At 46.6% G+C, this 15819-nt stretch overlaps 1 protein-coding gene across 1 annotated transcript in view; it reads right to left on the bottom strand.

Moving 5' to 3' along the window:
* Positions 1-2929: 2929 nt before the first annotated feature.
* The window catches only part of NUMA1 (nuclear mitotic apparatus protein 1), a 42879-nt gene continuing 29989 nt past the window's right edge, over positions 2930-15819 (bottom strand). Inside the window, 12 exon segments of the mRNA XM_061566867.1 lie at positions 2930-6193; positions 6790-6855; positions 7145-7240; positions 8944-9090; positions 9388-9459; positions 9461-9547; positions 9549-9691; positions 10170-10302; positions 10871-11074; positions 12431-12620; positions 12849-13216; positions 13218-15818. Coding sequence (XP_061422851.1) covers positions 6179-6193; positions 6790-6855; positions 7145-7240; positions 8944-9090; positions 9388-9459; positions 9461-9547; positions 9549-9691; positions 10170-10302; positions 10871-11074; positions 12431-12620; positions 12849-13216; positions 13218-15818 — 4122 coding nt within the window. The 3' untranslated portion in view covers positions 2930-6178.

Below are 15819 nucleotides of genomic sequence, written 5' to 3'. Positions count from 1 at the left end.
CACGCTGTGCAAACACGCACACGAGCACGCGTAAACTATGACGGCGAACGGGTTCTGACTCACCCCTCCCTCGCCCTATTAATAGCGCGGCGCTGCTGCACGGACGCGGGCGCAGTTAAGGAGTTACTACCCGCATGCCTCACACACACGCTCGAATTACACACCACGCCGACACTCTTCCCACACACACAGAAATCACGCTGCGCTGGTGCTCTGTGATAAAGTTTATACTGGTAGGAACGAAGTGGACCAACCACCAATAAATTATTTCGTCCGTCCGTCCGACCGTCCGTGTAGCAACATCGCCCCCTACTGCAAACACTTGGCATGACCCTACAAACACCTTTAGACTCAATGATGCTTTCCTGGCTAAACAAGTGTAACATTCCCTTATAATTCCCTCAGATAGCTTTTAATTAAAACTTTGAAATTAAATTAAAAAAACTCACAGCGCCCTAAAGCCTACAGCTAGGCCTAAAGCCTAGAACTAGGCCTGAAACTCTCCCTTCGTATCGTACCCCCGCGTGTGTGAAAGGGAGTTAATGTTTAACAATGTTACATTCCCTCATGTTTTAAATAGAAACATTTAAATTTAAAGCTTTTACATTAATAATTAAAACATTTCAATTAAAAATTAACTCACGGCGGCGTAAAGCCTACAGCTAGGCCTAAAGCCTAGAACTAGGCCTGAAACTCTCCCTTCGTATCGTACCCCTGCGTGTGTGAAAGGGAGTTAATGTTTAACAATGTTACATTCCCTCATGTTTTTAAATATAAACATTTAAAATGTAAAGCTTTTACATAAATAATTAAACATTTAAATTAAAAAATTAACTCACAGCGCCCTAAAACCTACAGCTAGGTCTAAAGCCTAGAACTAGGCCTCCAGCTCTCCCTTCGTATCGTCCGATTAGGTGTAGCAACATCGCCCCCTACTGCAAACACTTGGCAGGACCCTACAAAAACCTTTTGACTCAGTGGGGTTTTCCTGGCTAAACAAGTGTAATAATACATTATGTTTATATTCTTTGGTTATTCGTTCCTACCAGCCCACCCCGCAGGGTCCTGTTTAATGTCTATAGCAAGCCCTGTGCGGCCCAGAGTAAATACTCAACGAACAGCGCCTAGCCTATCCCTATTCAATCCCAGTGTACCCTCCCTCGACTTCTCACCTCGCAGATGCACTCACGGTGTCGCACGGATGCGGTGGGAGTCGGAGGCACGAGGGTACAAGAGGTCTCTGCCTGGGGTCGAGTCGTAGCAGCGCTCGCCAGCGTCCCTCAGACACTGCGAGCGGCTGGGAGTTGGACCGGGCGGCTGAACGGCTGGAGAACCGCTCAACGTTTATTCCGCTCCCTCCTTTTATGCCCTCGGAATCCAAAGATCCAGGGTCACTGCACGACCGATCGGGTGTCTACCTTTCGATTTTAAACCGATGCCCTGCCCTTACCTGGAGTGGTCCCTCCAGAGCACCTTCACCCATTGTTTACGCACCCGTCCTCCCCACCCCAGCCACAACCGGTTTGGTCGGGGTGGCCGTCCCGCAGAATACACAGCTGCAGTCGGTCCAGGAATTTCCCTCCCACCTCCTCTTATGCACTGCTCGCTGAGTGCTTGCCCTCAATGCCCTATCTCCCTGCGCTGTGAGTGTCCCATTGCGATTAGCCTGGTGAGCTTCGTCATGCCCATACAATTGTAAGCCAATTTACGGGGCCGCAATGCAATTTGGTCTGGGGGGGGGGGGGGTCAGCCAATCTCCTGGCACTGGGAAACCATAAGACATCCCCGCTAGGGCCCCCTCGGGTAAAAATCCATGGTACCAGGTGACCCCCCCACGAGACCTACATGGGTGTGTGTGTTTAGTGGGGGTGTGCGTGCGTTCGTGTGGAGGGGTGCGAGGGGATGGCAGCGCCGGTGGAGTTGCTCCGTTGCAGTCGCACCACATAGCCAAACCGTGCTAATCGGCGGTGTGGGGGAAGGACTAACTAAACAAAAAAAGCAGTTCTAAAGAATTGAGTTTTCAATTCAGATAAAAAAAATGCACAGCTCCAGTGTCTTCCCTAATATCGGAAGAGCGTTCCAGATGGCCGCAGAAGCACATCCGAAAGCACGCAATGCAGTGATGGACTGTCTTTGTTCAAGGGCTAACCATAAGCTGCTGCGAGGATGACCGGAGTTCGCGTGATGGTTCATGCTCTTTGACGAGCTCAGCAAGGTGGCGTCGTTCATTTGTGGCATGTCTCTAGCAACGCGTCCTGCCGCGGCCAGACTACTTTTCTGAACAATTTGAACATCACCCGTCAGCAGCCGCTGCGTGCGTACGATCTAGACTCCGTGCTCCCCTATCTGGCTAATTTCAAGCACGCATCTATCTGTGCGTGATTATCTGCACAATCAAGTTTTTGTAATGTGGTTTTCATTAATTGCCGTGTCCTATACATTGTCATAGAACAGTGGTTCATAACCTGGGGTGCACTCACCCTTGGGGGTACGAGATGCCCTTTATGGGGGTATGCAGCATGACCAGATATCTTTAGAAGATAAATCATCGAAACACAAATTAAGCACGGGGACACAAGTACAACTTACTTTGTTTCATCAAACCCTGCTTTTTTTATTAACATTATACAGTTTTGTAACGATTGAGAACCAAAGGGGTGCAAGACTGCAGTGATAGTTAAGTAAACCCCCGTTATAGAAGTGGACACGTCGATTCAACGCTTTGTTTAAGCACATTGGTGGCACTTGTTTGACCCGGGCAGTCCGCTGTTTGGCATGTGTATTGCGGAGGCAGGAATTGATGCGATGCTCCAACCAAGGGAACACGTTCGGTCATCGCATCTCAACGACGCTGCCGCCACCAATAACTACGATGCTGTGGGGAAAACGACATTGTGCAAAACAAAGGTGCGGTTGCAAATGTTTGTAACATATGCACATCAGGTATTTATCCATGTGTAGTGACATAAATGGTGTCACTACTGTGTAGCGACAGTACCAAATGAAGAGTGGTACTGTATGCGTGGTGCTGCTCTATGGCACCAGTGTGAGCATGGCACGGAATGGCTCACGAGAGGGCACGGTCCGGGTGTCACCGAGATCGGGTAAAGACATGATATCCTGTGAAAACCCGCGAGCACATGACCGGACGAGGGGGCACGAGAACTCCCAGGAGGGGTGAGCGGGCAACGTGATGTGGACCCAGACCCTCCGCGAAGGATCGAGAAGGGGGCGTGACCAGGGGCGGAGCCCAGTCACGCCACAGGAGATATAAGCCGAGTCCCGAGAGGGAGCGTGGCTGTTCAACACGGGAAAGAAGTCACCTTCTTCGATCCTCGCTCTTCGGTCGCCGCACACGACGACCCGACGATGTGTTGGCTGTTCTGGTGGATCAACTCTGGGAATGAAGCCGCCATCTACGATCCTCGGTCTCCGGTCTTCGCTCGTGGACCAGGCAGCCTGTTAGCTGTCCTGGTCGGACTATTTAGCTATCCCCTCGAGTGTTCGTTAAAAGCAGTGGTCATCACCCTATGCCGTTATCTTGTTAATGTGAAGAGTTACCTGTTGTGTTGGTTAATAAAACGTGTTGCCTCCAAGTTCAAGTGTGCGCCTCAATTGAACTCACTACATATGTAAGAAAAAAAGATTACGCTTTCAAGTGAATACATATTTTCTAGTGTTGTATTTATTTCCCACCACAAAAGCATGCAAACGTTTTATTTTGGAAATTATAACCAAAATTATACCCATATGTTACAGTATAAAAACACGCTGTTGGACAGCAACAAGTCAATCTTTCACCAACATAAAAAAACGCTTGATATGAATGTGAGAAGAATGTGGGAACTTACTCTTGTTTGAGGTCGAATTTCCTCGATGCTGTGAGAAGCGCCTAAAAGTGTAGTTCATCTCTTGGATACCTCTATGCATTGCACACTAGATCGGACAAAGCAAAGCGTGCTAACTCCTGTATCTAAATCATTTACAAATTATAATTTTAACATCAACAGCATCACACATCTGAAGGTTACAATGTTACATTTGAAACTGACTGAACAACTTGGTCAAACAGACATACGTCTGTAAAAGTTTTGCTATTGCAGTGAATGCTTCCGATATGAAATGAAAGAATGGCTTGGGGGGAGGGGGCAAATATAGAAATGGTCAAGTGGCTTGGAGGGGCGTCTGGGTGAAAGACAAATTGTGGACGAGCAGCCAAGCACAGGTATCTCTCAGATTAACCAACGTTCCCTTCATGACATTTTGCGTGAATGCAGACAAATTACAGACACTTTTCTATCCATGAAATGTCCACGTTAACGCAATTTCACTCCGGCCACGCGCCATGAGATCGTAAAACGAGAAGCACCCCGGGGAGGCTGCTTTGCCATCCATCCCTGACAGCGCCACGGTGTCCCCCTGCAGTATAACAATGCCTCTGCATCGCCTTGCCAGTTATTCCAACATTACACATCTTTTGGCAAGTTCCCTGAAAAGCTTTTTGTTTAAAATAATTCAGTTTTAATAATCACGTTTATTATATGTATTGTGAAAAGTGATAAAGGAGTATATTTTTAGGTTAGAAGTAGAGTGGAATGACTGTCAAGCACAAACATGCAAATACAGGCGTCTCTCACATAACGTGCAACATGCGTTCCTGAAAAACAGCGCGCAAGTCGAATCGCGCTGTACGAAGCTGATATTCCCATAGACATACATGTTATAAGCGGGGGCGCGTTACCGAAGGAAACTTAAGTATAATTTAATTTAATTATTTTAGCCCTGGATTTACAAAAGAAACCATGCATAAATGTAATACTTAATATTACAAAGATTACTTAACAAGGAGTTTAATAACAAGATAACTAGGATGGAAAAGATTACTATTTTGAATCTTTATAATTGAAAAAAGAATTATTGAAAAAAAAATAATTTTACAATATTTTTTGTTTCTTGAGCACGTAAACTGTGCAATGCATAGCGTAAGTGTGAAGTGTCCCTTAAAAGACGAATCGCATAACTGCGAATTTTCGCTATGGGGGGGTGCATTACGCAAGGAATGCCTGTACAATAATGCTAAAAACTATAAATACATGAATGCCTCTGTGCAATTTGGATACATTAGCTGGTGTCGTGCAGATTTGACATTTTACAGTGATACGATTTAATTATTTTGTTAAATAACTATACCGCTCCGCTTTATGCAAAGGACTTGGAATATATCTTAGCAATAACTCTAAAGTACACCTACATGACATTAGTGTTATAATAGTTTCATTTAGGGCAATGTTACGCGACTTGTGAATAGCAAAGTGATTATGGAGGCTAACACTGCGTAGCTGCTCAATTGTGTGTGCCGATGCTCATCGCGATGGCAGTATTAACCCCTCTGCCTGGAACGAATCATTGGTCCGAGAGAACCTGCCAGTGCTGATTTGATGACCACGGGCTCGTTAAGCTAAAAGGCAGTGTCCCAGGTGCAATGAGACGGTCTTTGGGAACAAATCCACTCTATTCCTTCACAACGTAAAATACAGTTACTTATATTACGCTGCTTACAATAATGACCAGCAGCGAATCACAAAAAGCCATCCATAAGAGGTTTTTGGGTTAGAGCGCGTAAATATACAAAATGTGTCGTAAAAACCTGCCACCACCCGACACAGCCAACTAGTAAGGGTTGTCACGTAAACAGAACATGCCAATTCGTCACTAGTACAGCACACCGATGTGTTGGAGAGCCAAGCCAGAACATGTACAAACCGAGTACGACGTTTCGCTAGTAATTACAACTAGTTTCATCAGGCGACAACCAGATCTAGCTAGATCTAAATGTGCTCACGAATATTTACACGCAGTGCGAGAAGCGTGAAAGTCCTGCATAGCTTAGAGCTAACTTTTAAAAACCCTTGCTCAAGCAGGGTTTTTTAAAGTGCATGGCAGTGTCGTGAAGGGACAACGCAGGGCAGTGGTGAGATTACAAGGAACCATCATCAAAAAAATATACAAATAATCTTCTGATGGAAGCCAACAAAATATCTACACAGAATTACAGCTCACAACCAAAAATGTACAAGGTACAGTGCACCGATAACAAGGAACGGCATCTTTCTGTCACTTTCACCACCGTCATCATCTTCTCATATCTGTGCTGATGATCGTAACGTGTAGTTTAGGTTCAAGGTTTAGATGCCTGCGGGAGAGAGGAACAACATTTTACGTTGATAATTATTAAGTGTCTTTACCAAGGAAAGCCTCACTGGCTCTCAAAACTCTTTTCAGGAGGGTCCTGCTAAGTTTTTTGCAGCTGCTGTGTGCAATCCGAATTGAGTTAACTGTTTTTCAGCATTGGGATGGTTGGCTAATGCCAGTTACAACACTGTTATTTTAGCTTTGTGGAAAAAACTAGAGAACCCATGCAGAACAGGGGGAGAGAACAAGGGTTTTCTCCAGGTTCTCTGGAGGAAATACTATCATTCCTTTACAGTTATCACACAAGTGAACATGTATGCCACCTGTCACTGTGGTGAGGATTTGGAATAATAATACTAATTTCGGAGACAGTTCATGTTATTTGAGCATACAGTTAATATTATGGGATATGTGCAAAGTCAATTCCCAACACAATGTTGATCCCGTGACTTATTTGGATGTGTCTACCGTGGTTACACGTTAACCAGAGTGCAGTCTTGTGGCGCTTGAGCGAGCAAGCTCGCTCGCGTGGATGTGCGGGCCAAGTGCCTGCGTGGGGTTTAGTTGCAATGTGTTAATCCGTGGGAAATCTCGTACCTTGCTGGAAGGAGATTTCTTACGCGACATGGATCGGCGAAGGCGACGGATGATCGGCCAGGAACGCTGGACACAAATGGATGCGCGCTCATTCACATGCACTCGTATACGATTCTGCCTCTCAAGAGGTTAAGGGAGTCATGTGCAATAAGAAAAGCCACATCAAAAATGAACCATCACCATACAAGCAGATGACAAACAGCTCATGACACCATCCATGAAGTGATGCATTGGCAACAGATCTGAAACTAATATTTTCCAGTAGAGAAGGGAGAAAGAGGGAGAGGGGGCGGGAGTAGAAGCTGCATCGCTGCAAAGCGAGGGGGAGAGTGAGGTAGCCGCGCGCAACGCGTACTTGGGGATGGTCATCTCGACGCGGCGACGCCCGGGGCGGCGGCCTCTCGCGGGGGGTGGCCGGTACCACAAAGCACATGGTGGCCGACTTCTTACTCTGCGGGAAGCACAGGGGACAGCAGCGTGTCACCGTCAGCGTGACGTAGGCTGTCGGGCAATACGCTCACGTTGGATCAACTTGCGAATGAGCAAAGAGGCGTAACGTTCACGGAAATTAACAAGCAGAATTATTATTATCCTCACTAAGTCCCAACACTCTTTTTCAGGATGGTCCTGTTGCTGCTATGTAATCCCATTCGAGCAATATTTGGGAAATTTTTCAGCAATACGATTTGGCCAATACTATTTACATTGAATGTTTTCTTAACTCTGGGAGGAGACTGGAGAATCTGGAGGAAACAAATGCGGGATCAAGGGAGAAGGTACAAACAGCACGTAGAAATCAGCCTCGTTAGGAATTGAACCCAGGTCCTTCTTGCTGCGAGCACTGTACCACCTCCCTGCTATGCAAGAATCACCGAATAGCTCCAGATGTTGATAATCTGCAAGAGTTGCATATTTTGGGCTCTTAACAATTCAGCCCCGGCATAATTAAACAAAATCGTATAACTTGGGGTTTGTATACGAATCATAAAAAAACATGGTAATAAGTCAGATGGTGAAGTTTTTTGACGTTTGTGATTAGGTGAGGTGTGATGGAACAGGGAACTGATGACGTGCCCAGATATTTATTCGTGGACGTTCTCTTGAGCATCAGAGCTTGAGACCACCAGTCACGTGATGTTCAGTGTCTTAAGTAAAATACTAAGGGGACCTCATTTACCAGTAAAAATATGATAATTGGTTCTTTACCCTTCTATCTGGCAACAAAACTGGGACAGTGCACATTATCAGAGTTATGTTCTTTTGTTTGTATTATGACTGCAGGTATTGCGGTCTATGCAAACATGACTCCTTGCAAAAAGGTGTCAGTTTTGTTGCCAGATAGAAGGGTAAAGAACCAATTATCATATTTTTACTGGCAAATGAGGTCCCCATAGTGTAGATGCTTGCCCCGAGCTCTCATACTCTGATGGTGCATTGTCCTTGAGTTGTGCGCCTTTTGGCGTCATCTGGTCCAACCCATATGAGACTAGGCTCGAAGGAAAGCTGTCTCGGGTGTGGACCAATCAACTTCAGGGACAGTGCACATTATCAGAGTTATGTTCTTATGTTTGTATTATGACTGCAGGTATTGCGGTCTATGCAAACATGACTCCTTGCAAAAAGGTGTCAGTTTTGTTGCCAGATAGAAGGGTAAAGAACCAATTATAAAATACTAACTTAAAGCTTTCGTGACTGCAGGAATTCATATTCTTTGGGACTTTCGGTAAAGCCACGTAGATAGAAAAAAAAGAATAACAATATCACAACATTTCGACCGCAACACAAGCAATCGTCATCAGGTGAAAAAATATATCGCGGGAGAGCTGCTGAGGGAGGAAACATATATATTTTTTAAACATATTTTTTCTGCCTCAGCAGCTCTCTCGCTATATATATTTTCACCTGATGACTCTTGCTTGTATTGCGATCGAAACGTCGTGATATTGTTATTCCAATTATTATTTTTTCTATCTACGTGGCTTTACCGAAAGACCCAAAAAATATAAAATACTAAGATGTGCGCATCTACCAATGCCCGCTCATGCTCCACGAATTGCACTGGCCACATGGCACATAGGGGGATAGCGCGAGGGATATGCGGTGGCTTAAATCGACACTGACCACGACGACCTCTGCACAGAGCTGCAACGTTACCTCCGGTGAGCATTCTGCGTTGTGGCCGATCCCAGATTTCCGTTTTCGCATGTCCGCATTTGCGTCGGCGAGCGCGGGGCGGAGGAACATGCGGCGTGCTGTCATTTCTGGTTTTGCCGTGCACAGATCCTCCCCCGGCATGAATGTCTGTTACACACGTGTACACACAGAGCCGAAACATGTGTATGCATTTCCATCACGTACGTTCAAAACTGCACAAGATTGTCACTTTGTTGTAATGGATTACCACTGCACGTGTGCATTTTTCATGGTTGCCTCCTCCTTAGTGTGGGTTTTGTCACATGCAAATAAATTAAACAAAGAATTGGGTCTCCCCAAGGCTTTCCTAGGTAAAGGACTATGAGTATTAGTGTTGCGATAGCTATGGGCATCTGTGATATCTTGATGAGAATAACTGTCTAAAAGTGCTCCACTGCAACTCACCTCCACTTCCAGTGGGTAGCAGGATCGCAGGTGAGGCAGGGTTGCTTGGTTGCGCTTTTGCAATTCTTCCTGACAGTAGCAAATGGTCGTTTCTGGTGTCGCTTTTATCAGAAAAGTCCACCTTGCAATTGACCAGTGGCTGGTTTTCCTGCAAACCCTCCAGTGTAGCAAGCGCTAGTCTCCAGCGCCGCTCTGGGCTGCCGCCGAGGCAGAGCGTGCGCGCCAAGTCCCTGGCGCTCAAGTTCATCCCATTCGGCTTCTGGGTCTGGCTCATCTACGCAGCTCATGTAATACGATGCATTTCCTGGAAAACAACGCAAGGATAATTGATGCAAACGCTGCTGTGCAATGTGTGCATTTCACAATCAATGTTATTATTCCGCTTGATTACCCAGGAAAGCCTTGCTGCGTCTCAAGACTCATTTTCAGGAGGGTCCTGTCAGGTTTTTGCAGCAGGGGTGTTATTTGCGGTAAAAAAAATCTAAAGTTTAGAAAATTTGAACCGTGCCATCAGCACACAATGGCCTGCTCATTTCGAACGACGTGACGGAATCTTAAACGTCCGCTATGAAGCAGAAGGCGCACATTTTGTGGTTAATACTCCCGTGGTTATAACCAAGGCGGCCTGCCAGATTCGAACCGCAAACCTCTGTAACAAGAGGCCAACGCTGCTACCGCTGGGCCACGTCACTGGCCCCGCTACTGCGATCACGAGCTTCTCGCGTGCAGGTTCCCACCGGGGTGCGTGTGGATGACCTGAAGGAGAGCGCATGACAGCTCACCCTTGCGACGCCGCGTCGTTGGCGGGGCCTGCAACTGCTCCAGGTTGCGGCCATCGGTTCCGTGTGGACCGAGGGGCCGGTAGCCGGGGAGGCTCCGCAGGCTGGCGTCGGACAACCGCCCAGACCTCAGGTCCTGTACAAACAGCAGTGGAGTCCCCACCGGTTACTCGACGCGAGCTTCACACAACCCAACAGTATCGTGCTGCCAGTTTACAAGTTTGTTTGGTTTAGTGTTAGATTTTAAAAAACAGGACCGTTTTTTCGATTGAACATGACATATATAACACGTACATTTTCACAAACCAATATTACGGTTCATAATAGATTTTTGGCTTAGGGCCACGTTATAATCTGGCCCAATTTTTGGTGCAAGGGACGGACCCATCACCACCCAATATAGCCAAATTAATTTTCTAACGAACGAGCGTCTAATGTTCAAAATTGGTATTGTTTCAGCTCACCGGTGAGTTGAACAACAATCCTCACAACCAGATTTGCAGGAAAAGTTATTCAACTTACCGGTGAGTCGAAACAATAATACCTGCTGCGATAAACCCTTATACACGTAACAATTTAAATTATTTGGCTGTGTCAGGTGGCAGAGGGTTTTACATCAAAAGTTTGGCCACATCATGATGTGCACTAACCTAAAATCAACTATGAATCGTCCTCTCTACGTTGTAATTTCTCAGTTCCAGTACCTCAAGCTGCAGGGAATTCTGGGAAGTGAAGGTGCCGAGCGTCACAAACGAAGCAGAGGATGCTGGGAATCCCAGCGACCAGTTGGAAGACTGCACGGGTGTAGGTCTGTCCCCGTGGGAGCGCAACTCGTAGGCTGTGGTGGTGCTGCTGCGCATCGTGGACACACTGCTGGACACGCTGTCACGCCGACACGACTCCACCTTCTGCAGCACAGGGGGAGGGCTCGTGACGCAGGCCGGTACGACGGAGAGTGTTTTGTGTAGAGATCGTATTTTGGAGTGCTGTGACTGCCGTGCAGGTTCACAGCAGGAGACAATGTTGTTGCTGTCTATAATCGCAAGAGCGATTTGGAGGTAATTTTTTATTTGAACGATGCGGCATGCAATGGCCTACTCGTTTTTGAATGACTTCACGAGATCTTTACTGCCCACTATAGCAGATGGCACATACTTATAGTGAATACGCCGGCAATAATAACCAAGGAGGCTGCTGAATTCGAACCGTAGACCCCTGCAACAAGCCGGGAATGCACTGCACTGGCTAAGTCACCGTCCCGGTAGCTCTCTTTAGCGATGCACTAGGCAGATGTATCAATACAACATGAATACACACCATAGATCTCTATTAAACAGCCAATCACTCAAAGTCTCAGCCAATAGAAAATTGGCACATAAAATTATTATACATCATTGGAACCTCCTTTGCCAGTAGTAAAATATTTTTTTTGCTACTGGCAAAGGAGGTTCCAATGGTGTAAATGCTTACCCCGAGCTCTCATACTCTGATGGTGCATTGTCTTTGAGGTGTGCGCCTTTTGGCGTCATTTGGTCCAACACCATGTGAGACTCGGCTCTAAGAAAAGCTGTCTCAGGTGTGGACCAATCAATTTCAAGGACAGTGCATACATGATCAGAGTTGTGTTTTTTGTTTGCATTCCGACCGCAGGTATTGTGGTCAACGCAAACATGACTCCTCGTAAAAAAAGGTGTCAGTTTTGTTGCCAGATAAAAGGGTAAAAAAACTATTATTATTATACATCATATACGAAACATAATCCTGAAATGTAAAAAAGTAAAGCCGTTAAGTCTGAATTAAAACCAGTAATGTTTTAACCAACATTAAACCGCATCGGCAAGCATGGACTAACAATGTAAATGCAGTGAGGGCACTGGTGGTAGAGGCTGAAAGAATAATGTAAAATGTAATATCACATCGCTCATGAAAATTGCATCTCACAACTCTTAGGAACCACAGACAAGCGGGCAGGCAGCCATGTGGCGAGCTGCCGCTACCAACAATTGCCCAAGCTCTGAAGCCCTCTATAAATTAAGATTTTTTTAGCCAATGAATGAGTGTTTATCGATGTGGGAGGAAACCGGAGAAAACCCACACCTGCGAGGGGGAAACACTCTCGCCAATACAAATGGGTATGGCCGCTTGAAGCCCAGTGCTTCACAAAAAGCCGTGGTGCAGCGTAGTCACCACCGAGAAGGGCAGTGGGGGGGGGGGGGTGTGACGTGCGTGCGTGATGTGCGTGGTGTGCAAGAGCGGCCGCGTGCCTTGTTAAGCGTGATGTCGATGACGTGCATGGTGCGGCGCCGTGCGGACGACGTGCGCGGCTTCTTCTTGGCCGAGTCGATGACGAGATCCTCGAGGGAGTTGAGGCTCCAGTCCAGAGTCGGAGCCTGCCTTCCCGCGAGGGAAGGCCTCGTCTGCAACGGTGTGAAGTAGAGGGTTTCCTGGGAGTGCCTGTTGCGCGGGCATACACACACGGCAACATGCACACAACGCGCACAGCACGAAGCACAATGAAGGTTGGCCCTTTGTCGCTGAACGTAAAGGACAAGGTCCCATTCTAGCGGAGAATCGACACAAAGGCTTCACGCGTACTTCGCTCCGTGAGAAACTGCCAATGGGGCAAATTTAAAAATATATTTAAATATTTGTGAGCACTCGGATATGTACGATTTTGCATACCGTGAACTTCTCTTGCGCGCCGAGCGTGTGACCATGCTGTGACGTCTTCCGTCTTCACTTGGAGTTCGTTCCAGATTTTCTTTTGACAAAATCCTTGCATCTTCCACCCCTGTATTAAAATTATCTTCAATTTCACTCACGTTAGCTTGCAGGGTGGCACATTCTTCTTTTGTAAAAATTTGATTACTTGGAGCCATGTCTCTCTCAGTAACAATGTCTGAAGGGGCCACATCAGTTGGAACCTCATACTGCATCGTGGTGTCCAAGTTTTCCTCCATTGTAGCTGCCATAATGTCCTCATCTTCCCTGAAGTTTTCCTTTTCTTTCTCCCAAGCGTTCTTCTCCAATTCCAGATGTCCCTTCTCTTGATTCGACAGAGGAGTTAACGTTTTCCCTTCTTATCTCTGACTTGGCAGTCTTGCGATCCTCGGTGGCTCCGGGGCTGGACATTTCCTGAATTTCCGTGTCGGTTTCTAGATCCTGCAGAGCTTTCAGAGCAGCATTCACCTTCCCTGGGGGAGCTGTGTCCTCCGTCTCGTTATTTTGCGTGGCAGCTTGCCGCAGTTTAGATGGCACTGCATCATACATTTCTTGCTCCAATACAACGCTATGACGTTCTATGCCGCTTGAAAGCGCGTCAGCCGCTCGTCTTTGCGTTAAGGTATTGCTCTCCTGTTTTGCTTTGCAGACATCACGTTCCTGCTTTGCGGTAGCACTCTCTAAATCTACAAGTCCTTTTACTTGTTTGGGTCCAGTTTTCTCTTGTTCTAACACGATACAATCAGTCTCTATTAAAGTCTTCAAATTGCTTTTATTTTCAACCATCGCCTTTTGATGCGAAAAATCAGTTCCCTCCAACGCAAATTTTGCCATCGTTTGATCAAGCAAACTCTTCTGTTTTTTTATCACGGCCATTTCTCTATCCAAGTTCGACTTGACTCGCTCGTTCTCGGCCTTCTCTTTGTCAAGCGCAACTCTCTTTCGTGCCCAACTCATCTCTTCCTCATCCTTTTCAACCATCGCCTTTTGATGCAAAAAATCAGTTCCCTCCAAGGCAAATTTTGCCATCGTTTCATCAAGCAAACTCTTCTGTTTTTTTATCACGGCCATTTCTCTATCCAAGTTCGACTTGACTCGCTCGTTCTCGGCCTTCTCTTTGTCAAGCGCAACTCTCTTTCGTGCCCAACTCATCTCTTCCTCATCCTTTTCAACCATCGCCTTTTGATGCAAAAAATCAGTTCCCTCCAAGGCAAATTTTGCCATCGTTTCATCAAGCAAACTCTTCTGTTTTTTTATCACGGCCATTTCTCTATCCAAGTTCGACTTGACTCGCTCGTTCTCGGCCTTCTCTTTGTCAAGCGCAACTCTCTTTCGTGCCCAACTCATCTCTTCCTCATCCACGGTCGCCCTTAGCTCAGCCATGTCATGTTCGAGCCTTCTCTGCTCAGTGCGCAAACGGGCGTTCTCTTGCTCCACTTTATACATCCTTTCACTTTGAGCGGCCCGCTCTTGCTCGGACCTAACCTTGAGGTTGCCCCTGTGCTGATCTAAAGACTCTCTTTCTTGCTGTAACGCTACCCTCTGCTGTTCTAACAAAGCCTGCTCTTGCACCAAACGTTCGCTCTCTGTGGTCCATTTGGCTCTCTCCTGGTGCAGAGCTGCAAGCTCTCGTTTCAGGGTGACTCTCTCTTGTTCTAATGGAGCCACTAAAACGACTCTTTCTCGTTCCCAGATAGCTTTCATCTCCTCTAAAGTTGCTTTCATTCTATCCAGCGCGACTTTCTCTCGCTCCAGAGAAACCTTCTCATCTTCCAATAAATCCCTATCTTGCTGCAACTTCACTTTCTCCTGATTTTGTAATAATGTATTCTCTTGTACTTTGAATTTCATTTCTTCCAGCGCAGTCCTTTCTTCATTCAGAGTGGCTCGGAGCACGACCTCCTCGAGCTGCAGTGCTGCTTTTAAGCTGTCCGCTTCCATACGCACGCTCACGCTTGCCTGCTCCAGCTCACACAGTCTGTTTCTCTCATGCTCCAGCGATGCCGTCAGGGTGGTACGTTTCTGCTCCAGCACGGCCACCTCTTGTTGAAGGGAATCTCTGAATACGATTTGCTCATGGTCCAAGTTGGCTTGAACGAGGCGGACAGTCTCTGCTGGGGTGAATGCCTTTTGATTTCGTACATTGGCATCAGAATCCTCTTGCTCAAGTGGGGAACAATCCTCTTCCATAAAGTCTTTCACTGCAGCAGCTTCTTGCATTGGTGCGAGCACGGCAACTTTTGTAACAGCTTTCAACAACACACCTCTCGCCGTCTCCAAGTCAGCCTGGTCTCCATCCAAGACATCGTTTGATTCATCCAGCGACACCAGACTTTCCCTCCGAGACAAAGACCGCTCCCCATCCCAAGTGGTCTCCTCTATATTTGTTTTGTCTTTTTCTTGGCATAGTGTGTCCCTTTCACGATGCCCCATACCATGCTTCCCAACAGATTTCAAATAATTATCTTGTGCAGGCTCTGTCCTCTGTTGTTGCAGAACTGCTTGTGCTACAATGCCATTGTCTGCCATGCCGATGTGAGTTTCTTCGCATGCAATACCTTTGTCCAGCCCTAAGATGGCTTTTAAAGTGGTCATCCCTTCCTCAAGGGCACAAATTAAGCTACCCTTTTCATTGCCAGGCATAACCTCTATTTTTTCCAAGGAAGTAACAACGCAGACAAGGGCAGCCCTTGCTTGTTCTCGGACATCCACCTCTTGCTGCATCGCAATTCTCTCCCGCTGGAGTGAAGCAGTATCTTTTTGATTTGCTATACATTGGATTATTTTTTCCCTTTCATTCTCCAACAGGACCCTTTCTTGCTCCACCCCTACCTTCATAACTGATGTTTCTTCCTCCAGTGATGCTTTCAAATAAATCATTTCTTTGGTAAAGCTGGCCTTGCTTTGGTCTTGAATCGCCCTCTCTTTCACC

The sequence above is a fragment of the Lethenteron reissneri genome, chromosome 38 (genome assembly GCF_015708825.2).
Source record: "Lethenteron reissneri isolate LAM-NWPU_2019-01 chromosome 38, ASM1570882v1, whole genome shotgun sequence".
Classification (NCBI taxonomy): domain Eukaryota; kingdom Metazoa; phylum Chordata; class Hyperoartia; order Petromyzontiformes; family Petromyzontidae; genus Lethenteron; species Lethenteron reissneri.
The sequence above is the reverse complement of the archived record's forward strand: the minus strand, read 5'-3'. Positions and strand labels throughout refer to the sequence as shown.